Source organism: Sorex fumeus, unplaced genomic scaffold, assembly GCF_029834395.1.
Source record: "Sorex fumeus unplaced genomic scaffold, SorFum_2.1 ptg000021l, whole genome shotgun sequence".
In the NCBI taxonomy this organism is placed as follows: domain Eukaryota; kingdom Metazoa; phylum Chordata; class Mammalia; order Eulipotyphla; family Soricidae; genus Sorex; species Sorex fumeus.
This window is the reverse complement of record NW_026606078.1, coordinates 5,520,211-5,543,577: the sequence shown is the minus strand read 5'-3', so window position 1 is coordinate 5,543,577 and position 23,367 is coordinate 5,520,211. Positions and strand designations below refer to the sequence as shown.

General features: G+C 38.0%; 1 protein-coding gene across 5 annotated transcripts in view; it reads left to right on the top strand.

Moving 5' to 3' along the window:
* ARID4B (AT-rich interaction domain 4B) overlaps nt 1-23,367 on the top strand; it is a 142,826-nt gene that overhangs the window by 56,332 nt on the left and 63,127 nt on the right. For all 5 annotated transcript variants that reach the window (XM_056113646.1, XM_056113647.1, XM_056113649.1 and 2 more), the window contains exons 5-8: nt 3,797-3,887; nt 7,164-7,243; nt 13,598-13,689; nt 21,249-21,387. In XM_056113646.1, the coding sequence (XP_055969621.1) occupies nt 3,797-3,887; nt 7,164-7,243; nt 13,598-13,689; nt 21,249-21,387 (402 nt within the window). The remainder of the gene's footprint in view (nt 1-3,796; nt 3,888-7,163; nt 7,244-13,597; nt 13,690-21,248; nt 21,388-23,367) is intronic.

The window sequence follows — 23,367 nt, the reverse complement described above, 5'->3', positions numbered from 1 at the left end:
TTTGGTTTTTGGGAGCCATACCCAGTTGTGCTCAGGGCTTAATCCTGGCTCTGCACTCAGAGATCACTCCTGGTTGTGCTCAGGGAATCATATAGGGTGCCAGCGATTAAATCCAGATCAGCTGTGTGCAAAGGAAACCCCTACCTGCTGTAGTATCACTCCAGCCTCTGAAATTCAGTTTTATTTCTTTGAATTCATTTGTCCTCATTGTCCATTCCAATAAATGCTGCTTTTTTAAAATTTTTCTCTTAACGAGCAAATTAAAAGGGAATGTGTTGATAGCTACTGTATGTTTTTTGAAAATGGACATTTTTTCTGATAGTTTTATGAATTGCAAATTTTGTGTGCAACAAAAACCCTTTACTGATGAAGCTATTAGATACGTAGATGTTGTAGCTATCAGGTTCTGTTGTGGTTGGCTTTAGAAACTTTAAAATACAAACTGCCTATGTAGTAGGTACTATGAAGAATTGAAATTTATAATTTTTTCTTTTGTTTTTATAAATATTATTGTGGCTATTTCTGTTCTGTAGGTTCTTCCTGTTGTTATCATATTCGGGAACCAGACTCTGGGATGGAACCAAGGGCCTCATACAAACTAGGCATGTGTTCTACCTGAGCCATACACCCAGTCCTTGTAGTGCCACTTTGATATTACATGTACAAATTTATCTCTTGCAGAATCTAAAGGACAAAAATAAGTCCATTCGTAATGAAATTTTACTCTCTATTAATGCTGAGTACTTGCCATTTTATGTACTTCATGTATAATATATTTAATATTATTTCTTGTATTCACCCAAGATCTCTCCATAGAAGAGGAAATTGAGAGGAGAGAAGACATTCTGGCCCATTGCTTATAATAGTAATGGTAGAGCCAGAATTCTGGTATTTTCACAGCCTGTAGTTGAAGCATTGATCCCTTAGGGTGCTGTAAAATACACATCTCTCTATTTGCATTTTTGATCTTTAGGCTACCACCATAGCTAGAACTAGCACCTTACAAAAACCAGTTCTACAAAGGGATAGAAAAAACTTTAATCCACCTTCGTCTCCTTATTTTTTTGGTCTCCTATTTTTTTGGGTCATGCCTGGCATGCTCAGGGTTTTATTCCTGGCTCTGTGCTCAGAAAATACTCTGGCGGGCTCAAGGAACCCTATGGGGTTTCAGGGATCAGACTCAGATTGGCATCATGCAAGGCAAAGGCCCTGCTCACTATGCTGTATCTCCAGCCCCCAGGTTTGTCTCCTTTTACAGCCTCCCTGATTGTGATATAATTGGTTTACTTGATTTTTTAAATAAATCTTTTCTTTGTGATTAAGACTTAGGAGCATTCCGATTTTGAAGGAAGTGAGTCTTAGTAAAATTTAAGATTATAAAAATATTTTTGTAAATTTTGATCTATAGATAAATTTTTGTAAAGTAGATTTTGTATTGTTTCCTTATATACTTTGTTGCTTTCTATCAGCTGGTAGAAAATTTCAGTATTTAGTCTTGTTCTTCAAGCCCTTGAACTTGTATCTGACTTACTTGTCTCTGTGTCTTTGCTTTTTCCACTCTGAAGAAGCTTGTGTTCTCTCTTGAACATGTGCTTCCTCTCTCTTCTCTCACTTCTAAGTAAGTTTCAGTAAAAACTATATTTGCTTCCTAAAGATTTTTTTTTTTTTGGTGGGGTGAAAGGCAGCGGACCCAGAATAACTGTGACAGTTGTTCAAACCCACTTCGGACTGACTTTCTTTTCCTGCAAAGTTAGAACTTTCCTTTCCAGTCTGAGTCTGAAGTTCCTCAGTAATTGAGTTGTAGGAATTCATGCTGTGCAGAACAAGTGGACTCAGGTGCAGTTTGATGGCTGCCTCTGGGGGGTGGAAAGATGTAAGCCTCTGTGCCCTGTCAGTGCTTGTAGTAAACTTTGCTAGTCCTATTACAGCCAGGCATTTCCTTAATCGCTGGTAGCTGAGGTGGGTCATCCAGAGAGGTGGAAGCAGTTTTTTCTTGAGTTGACCTCTCTAGCTCTCCCCACTATCTGCCAGCCTGCAACAAAATAGTGGCAAACCTGTGGCCTTGGCAGAACTGAGATTACTAGGCACTGGATTTAGAGGGATTCGGGAAGGAGGATGAGGACCAAAAGGATACTGTTGGAGCGTCTTGTGCTTCGGTGGTGGTGACATCGTGCATCAACACCATGGACATTATTATAGCCTCTCACTTAGACTTCAATTTTAAAAGCAAAATTAAAATTTGGCAAAAAAATAAAGCAAAATTTTAGTGTTTGGATAAATGTTTTCTTAGAAGAAATAAATCTACTAAAAGTAAGAAGTTTATGGAACTGGAGCAGTAGCACAGTGGGTAGAGTGCTTGCCTTGCATGTGACGGACCCATATCCCTTTTGGTCTCCTGAGCACCACAAGAAGTAATCCCTGAGGGCATAGCCAGGACTAACCCGTGAGTATTGTGAGGTGTGGCCCAAAAACAAAACCAAAGTTTTTACTCTCCAGAGATTCATTCATCATTTGGGGCATTTCATAAGTAACAGTTTCTTCTGACCACTTTTTATTTTTGTTATCACAGTAAAGTATCCGTAAATAACATCTTTCTGGTCAGGTGAAAAATATTTTAAATGATTGTTAGTAGGGCATTTTAGTTCTGCTGGGTATGGGGGGAGATGAAGTCTTAGGGATACAGCTCAGGGCCTCATAAATGGAAATTTATGCCATAGATTTTTTGTTTCTTTTGGGCTACCTACTCCCAGTGGTGCTCAGGCCAGGCTTACTTCTGGTGGGGCTTAGGGCACCATATGGGAAGCCAGGGATCAAAGCTAGGTCTGCTGCATGCAGAGCAAATGCCATTCCCATAGTACTATCAATACAACCCCTATGCTCTACATTTTAACTTGGGGGGAAAAAAAACCAACCTTGTGTGCTATTCCCAGAAATGCTTAGGTTCTGCTGGGCTGTGTAGGATTGAACCAGGGATTCAAACATGATAGGAATTTGATTTATCACTTAAACCACATCTTCAGCCCCATTCTTTTATTTGTGAGTGGTGGGTTGGGGGGACTGGGGCACACTGGTGGCGCTCAGGGCTTACTTTTGTGTCTGTGCTCAGGAATCACTCCTGACTATGCTCTGGGGAATATATGTTATTCTGGGGATTGAACAGGTGTTGGCTGTGTGCAAGGCAAGCTTCTACACTCCTGTCCTATCTTAAGCCCTGCAACCCCCTTCTAACTCTTAAGGAGACCGTGTGTTCCTACCCTTCTGCCATTGTCTTCTTGAGGAAGAGTGGTAATATGTGACAAGGAGAGTTGTCCTCTAAAAGCATTCTGAGAATCCCTGAGATAGTCCCCATGAGTCTATTAAGGAGGTTGTAAGGATAAAACCATTTTTATGACAACTCTTCAGTATTATTTGCTTTTTAAATTATATTAACATTTTACATATGGGTTTAAAGCAGTGGTGGGAAAAACTGCTGGTACTTAACATCAAAGAAAGCAGTGATTATTTTACTCTGCGTTTTTTTTTTTTTTTAAATAAAAACAGCTTAAGAGATTGGAGTGATACCACAGCAGGTAGGGCATTTGCCTTGCATGCGGCTGACCGGGATTTGATTCCCAGCATCTCATATGGTCCCCCAAGCACCTCTAGGAGTAATTCCTGAGTGCATGAGCCAGGAATAACCTCTCTGTATTGCCGGGTGTAACCCAAAAAGCAAAAACAAACAAACAAAAAAAAAACAGCTTAGGGTTGATTTATATATTTTCTAAAAACTTTTTCCAACTTCTTTCTAATAATTTAGGTTGGAGCTATTGTGGAAGTGAAGAATCTTGATGGAGCATATCAAGAAGCTGTTATCAATAAGTTAACAGATGCGAGTTGGTACACTGTCGGTAAGGAAATAAAATTCGAAATGTACTTCTGGACTGGAGATATTACAATGACCAGAGCTTGTGCACCCTACCCAGATTCTATTCTCCCACACTGCATGGTCTCCAGGTATCGCCAGGTATAGTTTCAGAGGCCCCTTAGCTCCCTGGCTGGTTCAAATAATCTCCAGCACCACAGGACACAAAGACCAGTGCATCCTTCCCTCTTGCATTAAACTGCTTATCTGCTTGGCCAGGAATCGCCATTATGGTGTCTGGCCTCCTGAAAGTCATCCTCTTCTCCCCCACTATATATTTTTAAAGTACTGTAGCACTGTCCTCACGTTCATTATTTGTTTGAGCGAGCCCAGTAATGTCTCCATTGTGAGACTTCTTGTTACTGTGTTTGGCATATCGAATATGTCACGGGGAGCTTGCCAGGCTTTGCCGTGCAAGCGAGATACTCTTGGTAGCTTGCCAGGCTCTCCAAGAGGGGTGGAGGAATCGAACCTGGGCTGACTGGGTTGGCCAAGTGCAAGGCAAATGCCTTACCCGCTGAAAATTTTCTTTCTGTTCTAGCACCATAGATTGTATTATTATGATAATAGTTTTTATCTTAAAAATTGATCTTATGGACTTGAGATCCTTAAAGGGTGGAATACATGATGCTAACCAGATATTTATCCTTGGAACTGGGTAATCTAGCATTGCAGGAAACATCACCCAGGTACCACTTGGTGTGACCCTGAACCAAAACAGATGAACTTCTTTCATGCATATGTGCATATAATATAATTTGAAATTGTTTTTATTATAAATTAAGTTTATAGTATTCTTTCCCACTTTTAAATTGTATCTTAAATTTGTGACACCGCAGAGATAGTCCAGTGGGTTAGATACTTGTCTTGCATGTAATATTCCTGGGCTTGATGCTCAGCAGTCATATTGGTCCCCTGAGTATTGCCAGGAGAGAAATTTGTTTTCATCTTATCTATTTTAAGTGTATATTTCACTGGTATGCCTGTTTCAAAAAAGAAGTTTCTAACTAGTTTATTTTATATTTGATAGACTGCAGTATATTTTCTCTGATGGTATTGTCAGTTTTCTTGTTCTTAAATGCTGGATTTAATGTGTTTTGTGTGTATGTGTGTGTGTGTGTGTGTGTACTTAATGTTTTTGTCAATGCATGTATACTATACTGTTTGCATTGAGAAATAGAGATTGAAGGGAAGTATACTTTAAAAAATATCAGTAGAGGGGCTGGAGTGATAGTATTGTGGATAGGATATTTGCCTTGCATGTGGCTGACTCAGGTTTGATTCCCAGCAACCCATCTGATTCTCCCAAGCCCTGCAAAGAGTGGCCCTTGAATGCAGAGCCAGGAGTAACTCCTGAGCACTACCGTGTGTTGCTCAAAAAACAGAACCAAAATAAATATATAAATACCATCAGTAGGAGGTCAGGGGCTGGAAAGATAGCACAGCGGGTAGGGCGTTTGCCTTGCACATGGCCGACCTGGGTTCGATTCCCAGCATCCCATATGGTCCCCTGAGCACCACCAGGAGTAATTCCTGAGTGCATGACCCAGGAATCACCGCTGTGCATCACTGGGTGTTACCCAAAAAGCAAAAAAACATGTATATCTCTATCTATCTATCTATCTATCTATCTATCTATCTATCTATCTGAGGTCAAAGACATAGGGGTTAAAGTACTTGTGTTACATCCTGCTGATTCTGGTTAGAATCCCCCATGTGTTGTTGTTATGAGCATCAAGCCAGAAATTGTCTCTAAATTCCACTGAGTGGAACAGCCCCCCAATTCCTTGCAGTGGTTAGGGAACCGTGTGGTTCTGCAGTCATTTTGTGTGAAAGGCAAGTTCCTTAATCCGCAGACCATCACTCTGCACCCCTTTGATTTATTAGTTTTTATTTAAGCACTGCGATTTATAATACTGTTAATAGTGAAGTTTTAGGCATACAATAAATATTCCAACACCATCAGCTTCCCTCTACCAATAATGTCTTTTTACTCTACAAAGAAATACTTTTCAACTGGGTCAAATTTATTCTCCGGAAGACTAACACCCAAGAGTGGCCGAGATTAGTATATCAGGAATTTTGCTCCATGGCTTGGAGGCCAGCCACACATGCTAGGGGAAAAGGGATCTCAGATAGAGGAGGGAGCACCAAGTAAAGGGTGTTGGGAGGATCCTCCCAGGATGGGAGAAGCATGCTGAAAGTAGACTATAGACCGAACATGACTGCCACTCAATGCCTCTTTTGCAAACCACAACACCCAAAAGGAGAGTGTGAGAACAAAAGGGAATGCCTTGCCACAGAGGCAGGGTGGGATGGGGGAAATGGGGGGAGGGGAGGGATACTGGGACCTGTGGTGGTGGAAAATGGGCACTGGTGGAGGGATGGGTACTTGATCATTGTATAACTGAAACCCAAGCACAAAAATTTGTAAGTCTTACAACTGTACCTCATGGTGTTTCACTTAACAAAAAAAAAATTTTATTCTCCTGGAAAATTTTTGATAGCATCCAGAAACATTATTGATTGTCAGTAGTGGGATAGGAATGCTACTAGCATCAAATAGCTAGAGTCACAGATGGCTGTTTAATATTCAGTAGAGTGTAGGACAGCCCCCATGACAAAGAATTATCTGATTTGTTGTAAAATTGTGGTAATTCTGAGATTGAGAAACCCTACTTTAAATAATATAGAATAATTTTAGCATTAATCTGGACATATTAGTTGCAAATTCGGTTTCCTATTTCTTACGTAAACCTGTCCATATATATTAGCAGGAAAATTTGTCTATTCATTTGAAAGGGGGTGAGTTAATATTTAAAATGATTTTTTTACTGAAACATCAACTTCTGTTTTTATTTGGTGTTTCTTTTTCAGAAAAGTTTATTTTTAGACATGTTTTTTTTTACCCCTAGAAATTTGCAAAGATGCAAAAAAAAGAAATTTGCAAAGATGCTAATTATTTGAAGTTGTCTTTTGTTTTTGGAACCTCACTTGACTGTCCTGCACTTAGTCTTTTGTGCAGGGTTCTTTTTTGTGTGTGTGGCGTCATATATGGTGCTAGGGACTGAACTGAGGTTGATCACCAAAATACCTTACTCTTTGTACAGTTTCTCTGACCCCTGAAGTTGTCTTTTTGAAAATGTGGACAGCTTCAAATATAATCGAAAACAATAGCTGTACTTACACTTGGAAAGTTAAATGGCGTATGTAATTTTATTAAGTGTGAGAAATTCTTCAGTAATTTCTATTTGCCTCTTAGTATTTGATGATGGAGATGAGAAGACACTGAGACGATCTTCATTGTGCCTAAAAGGAGAGAGACATTTTGCTGAAAGTGAAGTAAGTTATCATTTAATGAATGACTCTATCCTAATATGTGTTGCAGATGCAATTTTTTTTCATAGCTAAAGAAAATTGTTAGAACAGTTCTTTGGTACACAGCATAATGTATCCTATGGAACATTTTTAAAAGACTTGTATTTGAACCTTTAATATGTGAAGCACTGTCTTTTTTGTCTTAAGGTATTTAATTATAGAAAGGTATCTGATTATATATACTTGGACCTTGTCATCATGAAAGATTATGTAGATACTATAAACAGTCCTGAACAGCTACTAGCGGACATGATAGTTTTTCCTCAATGAAGTCTTTGCTGACTGCCCAGTCTAGAATAGTCCTTTCTATCTCTCTTAGACTTAGGTTGAATTGGTTTTTGTTATATATATAATTTCTTGACATCAAAAACTTATATTGTTTATTGTCTGTCTTCCTCACTAGAATATTTCACAAGGTCAGGGCTTTTTTAAGAAAGTCAAGCCTGACCGTTCTTTTGTTCCTAGAACAGTACCTGGCACAGTGTCAAAACTAAATAAATATTAATTGAATTAATAAGTGAAGTACTTTGCCAGTGTCTTTACTATTTTATATTTGTTATCAGATCTACAACTTTATTGCATACATACTATTATTATCTTTAATTTACAGAAACTAGAACTGATGAGCAGAGCTTCATAGCACTTTCTGGTACCAAAGCCATTTTCTAAAATTGAAAGGTATTACTACTAATAATAGAGGGTGCTAGGGACTTAACTGAGGTTGGTTACCAAGATGCCTTACTCTTTGTACTGTTTCTCTGATCCCTGAAGTTGTCTTTTTGAAAATGTGGACAGCTTCAGATATAATCCAAAATAATAGCTGTACTTACACTTGGAAAATTAAATGGTTTATAAAGTTTTATAAATCAGTAGCTTGCAATTCAGAATTTTAGGTGAACATATTGTTAGTGTTACATTTACTGTCCTACTTTATAAATACTAATAAGTGTACAGTAGTATGAACCATCATTTCATTTTTACTGGACACTACAGAATAATGTCTTTGGGAATATCCTAATAATTTTAATTTGAGACCGTTTTGTTGGGGCTGGAGCAATAGTACCAGGTAGGGCATTTGCTTTGCACATGCAGCAACCTGAGTTTGATCCCCATGCATTCCATATGGTCCCCCGAGTACTATCATGACTAATTCCTGAGTGTAGAGCCAGGAGTTACCTGTCAGCATCACCGAGTGAAACCCTCCCCCTCAAAAAAAAAGAGGACCCTTTTGTGAGAGTGTTTTGAGTCACACTGGACTATTCTGAGAGTTATTCTTTAGGAATCACTTTTAGTAGTACTTGGGGTACCCTAAGCAGTTTTCCTGTTCATCTAAATGCATAGTAGCATCTCTCTGTTCCCAGACTTTCACTTTTTATTCTTTGGAAAAGATTTTCCTTTTCTTTAATTGATTCCGCTCTATTTCAATTTGAAATTTGAAACAGGATCTTCATACTCTGATTCTGGCCTATATCTTAGTCTCATTCAATCATATATTTCTAGATTATGGCACAGAACTTTTTTCTTGGTTCCTGTTTCACCTTGCTCCTCCTAAGACCACTAGATGTGCTTGTTCCTCTCTATGAAATTTTATCTTGTTAATCATTTATTCTTTTGTGCTTCTTTTGTTCTTTTATGATCTTTTTATTGCTTTTCTGTTTTCCTTAAAAGAATTTAATCTGTTTTTTTGGGGGGGAGGGCGGGGAGCTAGGGAACTAAGCAGTTTTTTTAAAAAAATTTAATGATAGGCTCTTTTTTTCTTTCCCAGCAGTATTTACCACTCAAGTGCTTTTAATAGGTTTTTGTTAAATTAATGTTTTTATTTCATTCCTTCCCCTCACCTCTTGCCTTCTGATTTTGTTGCTTGAGATGGAGGGTTTGTAGTCATACCTGGCTGTGGAGCTTTGCACATTTTTAGTTGTGGTACTTGCCAGGGTTCACTTTGAAGTTTGGCAGATGTATTCTCTGAGGTTTGCATGCCTTTAATTGCATGCATTCATAATATTTATCTAGTGAACACTCTTAGTTGAGCCCCATCTGTTATGTTTAGTGTTCACTGAGGATTATTGCAGAGCTTACACATGTACTGTCCTCATCACAGATCACACCCCTTTGTCTGGTGTTCACACATAACTAGTTGTGGTGCAGCTGGAAATCACTTCAGTTTTCAGGGTCTGCAGATAGCAGAGCTTTCAGACTCAAACCACAGAACAGTCAGAATCATACTCTGCACATGTGGGACATGGAAGGTTTGAACTTGTGACCATAGGCTTTAAGGGTGACTCTCTAAGCCACTGTGCTAATTATGTGGGCCCAAGGTACAAATCTTTTGAAAATCATTTATTTATATCGAGTCCTTATATTTATATCTGTGAAGATAAAAATTTGAGGACTTGAAGACTTGATTTTTTTTTCCTGTTAAATGAAGGCAGGAAACGCATTTTGTTTTTGTTTGGAGAACTTCAAATTGAAGTAGTTCATCTGAGAGATGTAGTACAGAGTAAGAAAGTATCTCAGCATTTTTCTTTTAGTTTCAAGGAGGTTCTGTTTTACCATGTGCATCCATACATACTTTACGTTTTGCTGGAAGGCATATAGAATGCTCTGTTACTCCTTATCCCATCCCTGTAAACTAGGAGCTGGTCTAGATACTGGGGATACAAGATTAGGCCAAGTGGATCATAAGTAGATCAGACCATGGGGTAATTTATTGGAGGTGTACAACTTTTAATGATAATGATTAGAAATAGTTTTTCCCCTTTTGGCAGGGTATGGGACACATCCAGAGGTGCTCAAGATTTACTCCCTGGCTCTGCATAAAAGGACCGTTTCTGGCAGTGCTTGGAACCCACTATGGGTTCTAGGTATCCGACTTGGGCTAACCTTGTAATGAAGGCACCCTATCCTCTGTACTATCTCTAGCCCCAAAGATACTTTGTAATTGTAAAGTGTATTGTACTCTGAATACCCAGCCAGGAGTAGCACTGAGAAATGTAATGTCATCTCTACCTTTAAATTGCTGTTTTAAATTTTTACTTTTTAAAAGATTTCTCAGAAGATTGTTACTGTTGGTAATGACTTTGACCTTTGAGAGGAAGGCCGCTTTGTTCTTGCTCTATTTTGAATCATTAATTCCATTAATAAATTACATTCCTAAAGATTCAAATTCAAGATTTCCCTGATATGAGGTCATAAGCACTTTGCACTGTCTAAATTCCTGATTGTAGCAGTGCCATAATCAACTCATTGAGTAAGTTGCCCGCTGCCTAACATATGTCACAAGTGTTAAAATCTATTAGGGTTCATAATTTGAGTATTCTGTGAAAATAGGTTCATTAGTTGATATTCTCTTTGATTGAATCAAAAACTCTTAAACGTTAGTTAAAATTTCAACTCAGTACTATCAGTTTCCTTATAGTACAGAAGATTGAGTGCCTGCCATCCAAGGAACCAAGGATGTGGCTAAGCAGTACAGCACATCTCTTACCTGTAAGGCTGTGGATTTGATCCCACACAATCATTTAATATTAATAGAAGTCCAGCTCCATATTTCCTCAAGCTCAGTTTAAGTAACAAGGCGGAAGAGATGTCTTCTCGGCTTCAAGAATTTTCTTTACCTTTTATTATAAATGAAGAATGTGTTTTTGTTTTTTTCCTCTTTAGTAAGGGAAAAAACATTCTCCTTTCGTCTTTTCTGTCACTGTAAAATTAAGGTTTTTATAACATGAATTGAAGCTTGGTCTAAGATACTGTTACAATTTTTATTACTATGGAGAGATTGTGTTTTATATAGAATTCTTTTATGTGACTCTTAGATAACTCTTCAGAAACCCTAGTATTTTCTTTCCTAATATGTAAAATGACAAGATAGCTTAAAATAGAAATAGCAGTATAGAATTTTCTGCTTTCAAGAGAGCTATTTTTTAAATGAGGAGATTTGATCTATGTATTAGTTTGGTAGGAAGTGAATACAGATTAATTTTCTCTATCATAGTGTTTTGAAATTTTTTTTCTTGGGAACCACAAGTAGAAGTTAATGACAATTTAATGACTTCTAGAGAGTTCCATTGTGGCATATTACTATATTTGAGCCAAGTTTGCCTCCCAATAAAAATTTTAAATGCCCAACTTAAAAAATGAATTTAAAGATAACTTTGCCCCATAAAAATTGTGCTTTTGTTTCTCATTTGTGTTTTTTTTGTTTTGTTTTGATGTATTTTTGGTTTCTTTTGAACTGGCCTACAACCACCAGTTCTCAGGGTTTTCTTCTGGTTCTGCACTCAGGGATCACTTCTGATGGGGCCCAGGGAATCATATGTGGTACAGGGGTACAGAGTATTGAGTTTGGGCTGGCCATATGTAAGGCAAGGGCCATACCTGCTATATTGTCACTTCAGCCAAATTTTGTTTATACTTTGAAAAAAGTAATAGTCAATGGTTCATGGGCAGTGTTGTTTTAACTACCTTAGTTTTTGGTTATGGGTGCATAGTCATATGTACTTTAAAGCATCTTCTTATTTTCTAGCAAATGATGCAAAATGCATTATTAATGTGTTTTCTCTTCACATTTTAGTTCATTAATCTTTCAACAAAATTTTCTGTTTTAAAAAGTTAGAAACTATCTTTTACATGGTCAGAGTGATAATACAATGGGTAGCACACTTGCTTTATGCTCAGCTTAACCACGTTGGATCCCTGTCACCCTAATATGGTTCCCTGAGCACCACTAGGGGTATCCCTTAGTGCAGAGCCAGGAGTAAAAACTGCTGGGTGTTACCCCAAAACAAACCAAAACAAATTACCTTTTAAATATTAGAAGCAGTTTGTATTTAAGTAACTCTTTAAATGCAAGTTTATAGACACTGCAAGTTTATACAGCCCTTTGATTTGTAACTTTGAGATGCCTTTAACCTGAGTTGATCTTTACTTTAAAACTTGGTGTTCACGAAGTATCTGCAATAATAAGGATTCTATTAGAGGGATAAAAGTAATAACAACTATGGGTTGAAGCGATAGCACAGCGGGTAGGGCGTTTGCCTTGCATGAGGCCGACCCGGATTTGATTCCCAGCATCCCATGTCGTCCTCTGAGCACCACCAGGAGTAATTCCTGAGTAGCATGAGCCAGGAGTAACCCCAGTACATCTCCAGGTGTGACCCAGAATGCAAAAAAAAAATGGAATAAAAAGTATAAAAAAATCTTCAAAATCTTATGAAAGGATTATCACAAATTGATATAAAGATTAGTCGAAATTGTATTTTCAGATTTGATACCATATTTTAAAATTTATAAATCTTTTAATGAAATAATTTGTTCAGAAAATTATATTTTAAATAATATATTCAGAAAATTTTAAAGAAATAATTGAAATGAAGAGGATCATTCTAAAATCTTTCTGCTTTGAACATCAATCAGTTCTTTCCTTGAAACCTTTATTCTTATATAGAGTGAGAAACAAGGATTGCCATATGTTGTCTGTTGATAAATAAAATGACATATCCATCTATTGATTTTTATCTTTACATCAATCATAATACTGGATGCTGCAGCTTTGAAAGAGGGGAACATAAAATATTGAATGTAGAAAAACTAATACTCATTTCCTTTAAAAAAAGATTTAGTAGACAAAATGTTTGCAAAGTAAGTTAGCCTTTCTGGAGCTTTTTCCAAGCGTTTGATTTTTTATGATCATCTTGTTTATTATATTTTATAGATTGTCATTCTATGTATGCAAAGAAAAATATGAACTATAGTTGGCTTTTGTTGTTGTTGTTTTTTGGGTCACACCCAGTGATGCTCAGGGGTTACTCCTGGCTCTGCACTCAGGAATTACTCCTGGCGGTGCTCAGGGGACCATGTGGGATGCTGGGAATCGAACCTGAGTCGGCTGCATGCAAGGCAAACGCCCTACCTGTGTGCTATTGCTCCAGTCCCTATAGTTGGCTTTTAAGAGTTGGTTCTATAAGTAGGATAAGGATATTTACTCTATCATTCTCAAGTACAGTTTTCCACTGAGCTGTTTTGTATTTTAATCATTCTTAGAGATCTGTTAACTCTCAAATTGATAATAAAAAGCACCTAGAGTAAGCAGTTAATTTTTTTCGACCTTTTTTTTTGTAACAATGGGCTTAATCATATTTATTTTAATATATTTGTTACTAGAGATTTTATTTTGAGTAAAGTTGTACCTTAATCTTCCTTGGGGGAAATTTTTAGTCTTAATATAAGTATATATTAAAACTGATTAAAACTGATTTGGTTTTAAAAAGTGACCAGATTGCAACATAGTAACTTTTGATGGGTTTATGTTCTTACCCACAGACATTAGACCAGCTCCCACTCACCAACCCTGAACACTTTGGTACTCCAGTCATAGGAAAGAAAACAAATAGAGGAAGAAGATCTAATCATATGTAAGTTCATATCATAAATGTTAGTTGAACTTGAACTAATTTCTTCCAATATTGTTTTGATAGCTATCCATTTAAATTTGTAATGTGCAAAATACCAAATGGATTTGATGGTAATTTCAGAGCTAATAGTACTTTTGGACTCCTTAGCATGAGTGCTCAGCCAACTTGAATAGCTGTGTATGTACATTACATTTCTTGATGCTGTAGTCAAAATAGCACTTGTTTGCATTCTTGTTTACATTCTTTGTTTTCCTTATATTGTGCTATTTTTTTATACTGGTATTTTACGATAACTGTTTCACTCAATTCTTAGCATAAATGTGTCTACCGTTGTGTGAACCATTTTGCTCTCCCACTCTTTGCTTTAGAAATGGAGATGTTTTCTTGTCCTCTGAGCACTAGAAATCATTGCATTTGTCTAATTCACCAAGTATTTTACTACTTTTTATTGTAGTATTTACTTTTCTTTTGTGTTTTTTCATCTCTCTGATAGCAGGAACTGCTTTTAAGTTAACATGTATTCTACATATTTGGGGCTGGGGCGATAGCACAGCGGGTAGGGCATTTGCCTTGCATGTGGCCAACCTGGGTTCAATTCCCAGCGTCCCATATGGTCCCCTGAGCACTACCAGGGGTAATTCCTGGGTGCAGAGCCAGGATAACCCTTGTGCATCACCGGGTGTGACACAAAAAGCAAAACATGTATTCTGCATATTTAACAAATTAGTTTCAATTTGTTTTGAAAGACAAATAATTCATAGCAAAATAATAGAAATAAATGGCATCAGACTTTTCAATAACACTAGATGATAATAGTATAATAAAGAATGGAAGTCTTTATTTAATAAAGGATTCAAGGACCAAGAATATATTTTAGCAATTGAGCATTTGCTTTTCATATTTGATGCTCTAGGATCAATCCCAGTACCATATAGATAAATGAATTGTATATATGTCTATTTATGATACCATATATTATGATTGGGTAAGATGGCTTAAGTGGTAGAGCATTTGCACGGAATGTGTGTGATCCAGAGTTCTGTCCTTGGGGTGGCTCTGGTGGCCTCTGAGCACCACTGAATCTGAGTAGAGAAAACTTTATCAGTAGGATGGAGGGGAGGTGGCTTAAATGTGAATTAAGTTCTTGTATCAATGGGAAGTTAATAAAATGTCTAAAATATATAAATAAGTACTAGTAGAATAATACCATTTAGTTCTAGGGCAATAGCTCAAAGGCATGGAGCACATGCTTTGCATGCACAAAACCCGTGGTTTGACACCTGCCACTATATGGTTTCTTAAATACTACTGGGAATGATCCCTGAACACTGAGCAAGGAGCAGACTCCAGCAATACCTGGTGTGGCCTTAAATTAAGAAAATAAATAAAGAGAATATTATCCAAGAGTTGGTAGGTAGTTACTGCCAGCAGACAGTTATTAAAGTAAGTAACTCAGGACCAAAACCATAGTACAGTGGGTAGTGCCTTTGTCGTGCATGTAGTCAACCCAGATTGGAACTTTGGCACCCCACATGATTCCCTGAGCTTGACTTGGAGTAAGCCCTGAGTATTGCCTGGTATTGCCCAAGACTGTGCCCCTTCCCCACCTTCCATCCCCCCAAAAGAAGAAATGAGTTGAATTTTTGAAAAGTTCATTGCAAGTGGATCCTTTCTAGCCAGTAAAATTAGATGTTAAAGTTAGTGGTATCTGAATTTTGGTGATAGAAAAATTATGGAAATATTAGGTTCAGCTTTACAGCAGACTCATGAAGGTAGGTATTACCTATCCCAGAACAAAAACCAAAAAAAGATGTCAAATTCTATAGATCTCATTTGTGGCTAAACTATGTCTTAGTTTTTAAGAGCATGAATTGTAGAGGCAGATTGGCTTGGATTTGAGTTCTGCTTTGGCATGCCTTTGCTGAGTGACACTGGGCAGATAGTCTTATGCCTAATTTTCTCATCTGTAAGATTGAGATTAATATTGTTATTTGTTTCTTTGTTTAAATCAATGAATACCAATTCTTAAACTCCATCCAAGTACTAGGTAATACTATGTATTAAATGGAAAAATTTTCATGAAATATGGCATATGTATGACAGGGTTTCACTTTTATATAATAAAAACTTGTATATGGGAAAAGTTCTGGGGCTGGAGCAATAGTATGGCAGGTAGGGTTCTTGCCTTGCACATGGTTGACCTGAGTTCAGTCCCCGGCCACATATCTTTTCCTGAGCTCAACCCAGAATGATCCCTGAGCACAGACCCAGGGGTAAGTCCTGAGTACTTACCGGGTGTATCTCCCCCAAACCCCCAAAAAAACAAGAGAGACAGAGAGAAGTATTTAATAGAAAAACCTGTCTTGCTTTTAGGAGTACAACAGGTACAGCACTTGCCTTGCATGAGGCTGACCCAGATTTGATCCCTAGCACCCTATATGGTCCCCTGCCAGGAGTGATCCCTGAGCACAGAACTAGAAATAAGCCCTGAGTTTTACCAGGAGTGTCTCAAAACAAAACAAAATTTCTGTATGTATATGTATTTATATTTGTATTTATATATTCCCATTTTTATATATTAAAGAGAAAGGTTTTAATTGAGATTTTATTTTAGAAAAATGCATATAATTTTAAATTTTATTATTCTACAACTGCCATCCAGAAATATAAAAGTTTAAAACACAATCTGGGTCAGGCCTATAGCTCATTGGTGGGGCATATGCCTCACTTGTATGAGAGCCCTGGGTTTAATTCCTGATATCACACATCACACACAAAAAGATACTTATATCACAAAGACTGGTATACAAAATGAACATAAGCTATAATGTGTTAAAGAAGTGTTTTGTGAGCTGGGGAGATAGTTCAATGGGCTAGTGCAGTAATCTTTGTATGTAGGAGGCCCCGTTTAATCTCCAGCACCACCTGTCTCCTTAAGTACTATGTGAGCAATGTGCCAGGAGTTACCTTTGACACCCCAAAGTCCAGCAACAGTAGAAAATGTTTTCTGTTTTTAAATTAAAAGTCCTTTTCAAATATGAGAATAAAATGCAGTTATAATTGAGCAAGTTATTTTCCAAAGACTAGGAAATATTGTGATGTGACTTTCCTGTTGAGAAAAGATTTGTGATTGGAATTCTTTTGTACATGTGTGAAGTATGAAATCACAAAGGTGAGAGTTACTAGCATATAAGTTTATATATACTAGTGTTATATAAGACATGAAAACTAGTGACTGAAATCCAATCATGAACAACTTTATAACTTTAGTTTTTTGTTTGTTTGTTTGTTTGTTTTTGGATTTTTGGGTCACACCCGGTGATGCTCAGTGGTTACTCCTAGCTCTGCACTCAGTAATCACTCCTGGCAGTACTTGGGGACAATATGGGATGCTAGGGATCGAATCTGGGTCAGCCATGTGCAAGGCAAATGCCCTGCCTTCTGTACTATCACTACAGCCCTGACAATTTTAACTTTGTATCTCGTGGTGATTCAATTAAAAAATAAGAAACTAAGACTAATTCTTCAATAATACTGGTTTTTGTTTATCCTTACTTACAGTTGTGGTCTTGCTCACGGCCAAGAGATAATGTTCATTGTTAGTTGATTTATGTATCTTCAACCAACCTTCTTCTTTCCTTCCCTCTTTCCTTCCTTCCCTCTGTTTTTGAGACACAACCAGTGGTTCTCAGAGCTTACCTGGCTCTATGCTCTGGAACCATTCCTGGTAGGTTGAGGTTTGGATCACCATATGGGGTGCCAGGGATCAAACTTGGGTCAGCTGCGTGCAGTGCCCAACCCTCTGTATGATCACTCCAGCCTCCTCAGTTATCTTTTAATGACCATCTTTCAGATTTTTTTTGTCTTTTAAGTTTTTTGACCATACCTGATGGCAGTGCTAGGGGCTTGCCTCTGGCTCTATACTTCAGGTATCACTCCTGATCAGGCTCAGGAATGGTAGAAATTGAAATTGGGTAGGCTGTGTGCAAGTCACATGGCTTATCCACTGTACTATCTCTCTGGCCCCTACTTTAATTTGTTTAAAGCAAGTTATTCCCCTCTTTCCTTTTTATTAAAATCAGTGTATAACCTGATCAAAAACATTTCCCCTCCCCCGCCACCGGAGACACTATCAGAAGTATTCAGGGGCTATTCCTGACTGTGCTCAGGAGTGACTCCTGGCAGTGTTCAAGGGAACATTTGTAGTATCTGAGATTTGACAGTTAATATCCAACATAGATAAATATTCAGCCTGTCAGGCTATATAATGTGTATTTTTTATTTATATGTAATAACTAGAGATATTGGGCTGGACTGATAGCACAGTGGGTAGGGCATTTGCCTTGCATGCGGCCGACCCGGGTTTCATTCCTCCGCCTCTCTCTCGAGAGTCCTGCAAGCTACCGAGAGTATCCCGCTCGCATGGCGGAGCCTGGCAAGCTCCCCATAGTGTATTCGATATGCCAAAAACAGTAACAAGTCTAACAATGGAGGCATTAATGGTGCCCACTTGAGCAAATTGATGAATGATAGGGGACAGTGCTATAGTGCTAACTAGAGACATGCCATATTATATGAATGATAATAAATATAACTTTTGGTGTTTGAAATCTTTTTTTTTTTATTTAATGTAGGAGTACTGTTATTTATTCAGCCATTGATTAAACTAGATTGAATTGGGCATGAACTCCTCTGATGTTTGAAATCTTATACTTGTTAAATCTTAAGAATTTAGAATTTTATAAAGATTCAGATGCATTAATTAGCCAAAGTCCGAGTCTTCTCATAATTCTTCTACAGATTTAATATATGATATCTGTGACATTGTGACTTTCTGTCTTGCTAATGGTAATGGTAATAATAAAGAGGGTGTCCTTAAAACCCTTCCTGAGTGAGTCTTCTGTGACTACTTTTAAAAAAAAAAAAGCAGCCACCAGTAACTATTATTAGTGGTTGATTTTTATGGTAATTAGTTGTGTAATCTCCTGGAGGCTAGGGAAAGCCCTGGCAGCTCTCCATTGTCACCTGCCTTTGGTGGTCTTGGGCCACTCGCCCACCCTGGATGGCCGATGCCATGGGCAGAAGAAGGAGGAAATGAGGCCGCCTGGCAGGTTGGTGATCAGTTGCATTTATTCCATTCTCCCATGCTCCTGTTCCAGTCTCACTAAGCTTCCCATTCTATTCTCACACTGCCCCTCGTTCCCCTCTCCTCCTGTCACTCCCGCTCATCTCTCCACACTCCATCTCTCTGCCCTCATCTCTGGTCTCTCCATGCACCTGCTCCTGCATTCTTCCCCTACATTCTTCTCCCTCTGTCCCCCTTGCTAGTCTCTCTGCGGTCCATCTTGCTGCCCTGCTCATCAGCTCCCCAGCATTGGGGGTAGACACCACACCCCATCTGGTGGCACAATCAACATATCAAATGCCCTTCCTGATCGCCCATCAGGCTCAAGGGAGGGAAATATCACGCAGGGGTGTTTCTCCTCTCCTTAGTTTAATAACCTAATTAACATCTTAATTAGCATCTTAATACTACTTCTTAATATTAGTTATTTTGTATGGACATGGTAGGAGATACATTGATCTTGTGGGGTGGCTATACTGGGGACATCTCACTATAGATCTCAGACTACAGTGCTCAGGCCAGATTAATCTTTCCTAACCCTAGCAGGGTCCTATCCAGTTGTACTTTTTGGATCGTGACAGAATTTGTCCATGACCATGCTCTTATAGTTAAGTATTATGGCACTTTGGCCAGGCCCATTTCGATGCCACAGTAGCTCACAGCTTACCCTGGGTCCATCCAGTCCCTAATTGAGACCCTGCTTTTGGAGTGTTAGGAACTAAGGACAACCGAGGCTTACGTTGAGAGAACAGATGCCCAAGAGTGAATATGATTTGGAGTCAATAAACTCCCAAGTTACAAAAGCATAGCATTAACTGTCTTCCTATGTCTGTACAAAAAGGACATTGCTCTGAATTAAGTATGCAAAGGACTTAAGAAGAGAAAAACAATATTTCAAAGTTAACAGTCTGATTAGGAGATAAAGGTTGGGGAAGCAGAGCACAAAGAAAGAAGTTGCAAGTAAACACAGAGGAATAGGAGCACTGTGATGGGAGTAACCCAGTAATCCTAAACTCCCTGTGGCAGCTGGAAATGACAAACTAGTGTTATTCTACTAAGTGAAGAGATAAATTTTTCTCCTTGAGGAGTTCTACTAATTTGAGTAAAATCAGATGAAGTCTGTCATTACTATTCCAAGCTATATGTCTAGATAAGGTTTTGTGATTTGCTAATGTGAAGAAATGTTTGTTTTTTTCCTGTTACCTACTTTATAAGTAGGGACTTAAAATGCTATATGTGTCATTCAGGAATAAACGTTGATAATATACTTTAACCATGATCAACTTTTAAATGATGTGGTTTGCTATTAAAATCAAATAGTAATATTAATCATTTGTTCTAGAATGCTTGATGATGTAATAACTTTGTTCATACTTATCCTGAAATATATAAACATAAAAGGCTAACATTGTCATCCCTTTGGAAAAAGTACCAACGCCAGTCTCACTACCAGTGTGACCTTCCTTCTACCATTGTCCCCCAGTTTTCTTCCCGCCAGCCCAAGCCTGCCCTCTTGGCAAGCACAAAGTAATTTATTTTATTTTGCTTATTACAATGAAATGGAAGTGGAGTTAGGAAAATGTAGTTTGAGAGAAGAAAGTTTGTGAAAATTGTTATTTACTTCTAGCTTTTAATTATACTCCCTCTGTCATCAATTGGATGGTTTTCAGTAGTTTCTTTTTCTACTGGCATTTGCTATCCATATAATTTATTCATCTAATATATATAGTCTATTATTGAAATGACTTTAACATAATATGAAAGATCATATTGAACATTTTCTCAGTACTTGGTTTGTGTCTATTATTATAAAAGATAGCATTGGTTGGGGCTGGAATGATAGTACAGTGGGTAAGGCGTTTGCCACATTGATCCCTAGAATTGATCCCTTACATCCGATATGGTCCCTTGAGCACTTCAGGAGTAATGCCTGAATGTAGAGCTAGGGGTAACCACTAAGCATCACCAGGTGTAGGCCAAAAACAAAAAATAAAAAAGGATAGCATTGGTGATCTCAAAAGAGTGTCTCCTTTCCCCATACTGATTCCCAGTTAAGATCTGCCTTTCCTTTTAAAAATCAACTTTGTACTGGAAATGTAAAATTATTATCTTTAAAACTTGAATCTGAGAGTGAATGAGATAAATAATATAGAGTAATTTTGTGTGTTTAATCTGGGCCTTCAACATTTTGAGAATTTGAATTTTGAGAATTTGAGACTGATGTTTACTTTTTAATATTGCTTATAGTCTTTTAAATTACACAAAATGAACCCAAGAATTTTTAGGAAAATTATTTGCTTTCTTGTAATAACTTCTAATTAATTGTTTTGCTGGTTTAAGGAAATGGGATTTCTAGAATATCCATATTCATCAACTTTTTAGTATCCTTTTGGTAAAGATAAATGGAAATACTCTTTTTTTTTTTCCTTTATAGACCAGAGGAAGAATCTTCATCATCCTCCAGTGATGAAGATGAGGATGATAGGAAACAGATTGACGAACTACTAGGAAAAGTTGTATGTGTAGATTATGTTAGTTTGGATAAAAAGAAAGCACTCTGGTTTCCTGCATTGGTGAGTACCTTAAATATTAAGGAACATTAATTTTCACCTATGTCAATTCATGAGGAAAGCAGTTGATATCTTGCTAGTGGCATCTGACAGTACACAGTGGGAAAAATCATTTTAACATTATCCAGATCACTTTAAGATTGGTCTGTGACTTCAGTTCTATCCTCAAGACATGAGACTGGCATTTAAGACTTAAGAGAGAAGAGTGTTTTGTCTTTGGATACAAAAAAAGCATTCAAAAAAGACAGTCATGATTATTGTAGAGGCTAGACCTATGGAAGTTATTTTATTGCTCTGTTCTGGTAGAAAATTTGTAATGCAAAGTCCAAATATCTCTAAATCTTCCATGCAAAAGAAAAACAGAAACTTTTCCACTGTGTCTACAAATTCTGTCATGGTCTTTTAGCAAAATTATTTTGTCTTGTTTTGTTGTATGCCTTCTGGTGTTTAGTTTGGTGCTCTGGAGTTGTTCTCAGAAATCCTGAAGGGAAGGGAATCATTTGGTACCTGTGATTGAACCTTGGGTACCAGCATGCAAATTATGTGTTCCAGCCCTCTGAGCAGGAACACATAATATCTTGTTGTTCCCTCGCTTCATGTTTTTTATTTCTTGTACTTAGTTTAGTGTTTTGCACAGAGGTAGTACCCAATACATTAAATAAATTTAATTATGATGAAAACTAATGAGAAAATTTTGTTTCAATAGCAATGAATATTTTATGGTGTCTTTGTCCTTCCACATTATCCACAACCAACATTTTATACCTAGTAGTAAGTGCAAGGTTTGTACTAAGAACTTCAAAAGGATTTGGAGATTTCTGAATTAGAGCAGTGTTTTGCAAACACTGGGACAATTGCAGGGGGTGGGGGTGGGGGGCACATTAGTAGCCTTATGTGCAGTTGTTTTGTTTTTGTTTTTTTGGTTGTTTACTTAAGGTAGATTTCTAGTGGGTCACTGAGTGATTTTTCTTCTTACACTTTTTGCTACTTTGGGTTTTGGGTCACACCTGGCAATGCTCAATGGTTGCTCCCGACTCCTTCACTCACGAATTACTCCTTGAAGTGCTCATGGGACCATATGAGATTCTGGGGGTTGAACTCAGGTTAGCCATATGCAAGGACTTACTAGCTGAATTGTCTCTCCACCCACCCACCCTTTTTTTCCCCTTGAAAAGGCAGCAGAACAAATTTGGGAAGCTCTATGTTTGGAGAATTTGAAAGGCTACATAAATTGTCCCTGCACAGCAGAGCCTGGCTAGCTCCCGTGGCGTATTTGATATGCCAAAAAACAGTAACAATGATGTGTCTCATTCCCCTGACCGTGAAAGAGCCTCCAATGTGGCACCATTGGGAAGGATGAGTAAGGAGAGGCTGCTAAAATCTCAGGGCTAGGACAAATGCAGACGTTCTGGTTCCTGCTCCAGCAAATCAATGAATAATGGAATGGCAGTGACAGTGACTTAAAATTGTCAGGGTTTTGGTCAGCAGTAAGTTAAATACTTCAGTGTCAAGTTATGTGATAAATTTTTTCACTGCATAACACTGAGATTAATCTTAGCACTGTATCCCTAGGAAGGGCCCCATGGCCCCTGCTTGGGATGTCACACCCCTTTAAAAAAATCCACTAATATTCTTTTTAAGAATTTCTATTGCGGGTTGAAGAAATGGTACAATCAGAAGGACGCTTGCCTTGAATGTGGTCAACCCAGATTTGATCCCTGGTATCCCATATGGTCCCCAGAACACCACCAGAAGAATTCCTGAGTGCAGAGCCAGGAGTAACCCCTGACCATTGCCGGATGTGGTACAAAAACAAAAACCAACAAATTACTTTGAAATTATGTTTTTTAAAAGTTTTGTGTCTTGGGGCTGGAGAGATAGTACAGCGGGTAGGGCGTTTGCCTTGCACGCGACCAACCCGGGTTCGATTCCCAGCATCCCATATGGTCCCCTGAGCACCGCCAGGAGTAACTCCTGAGTGCA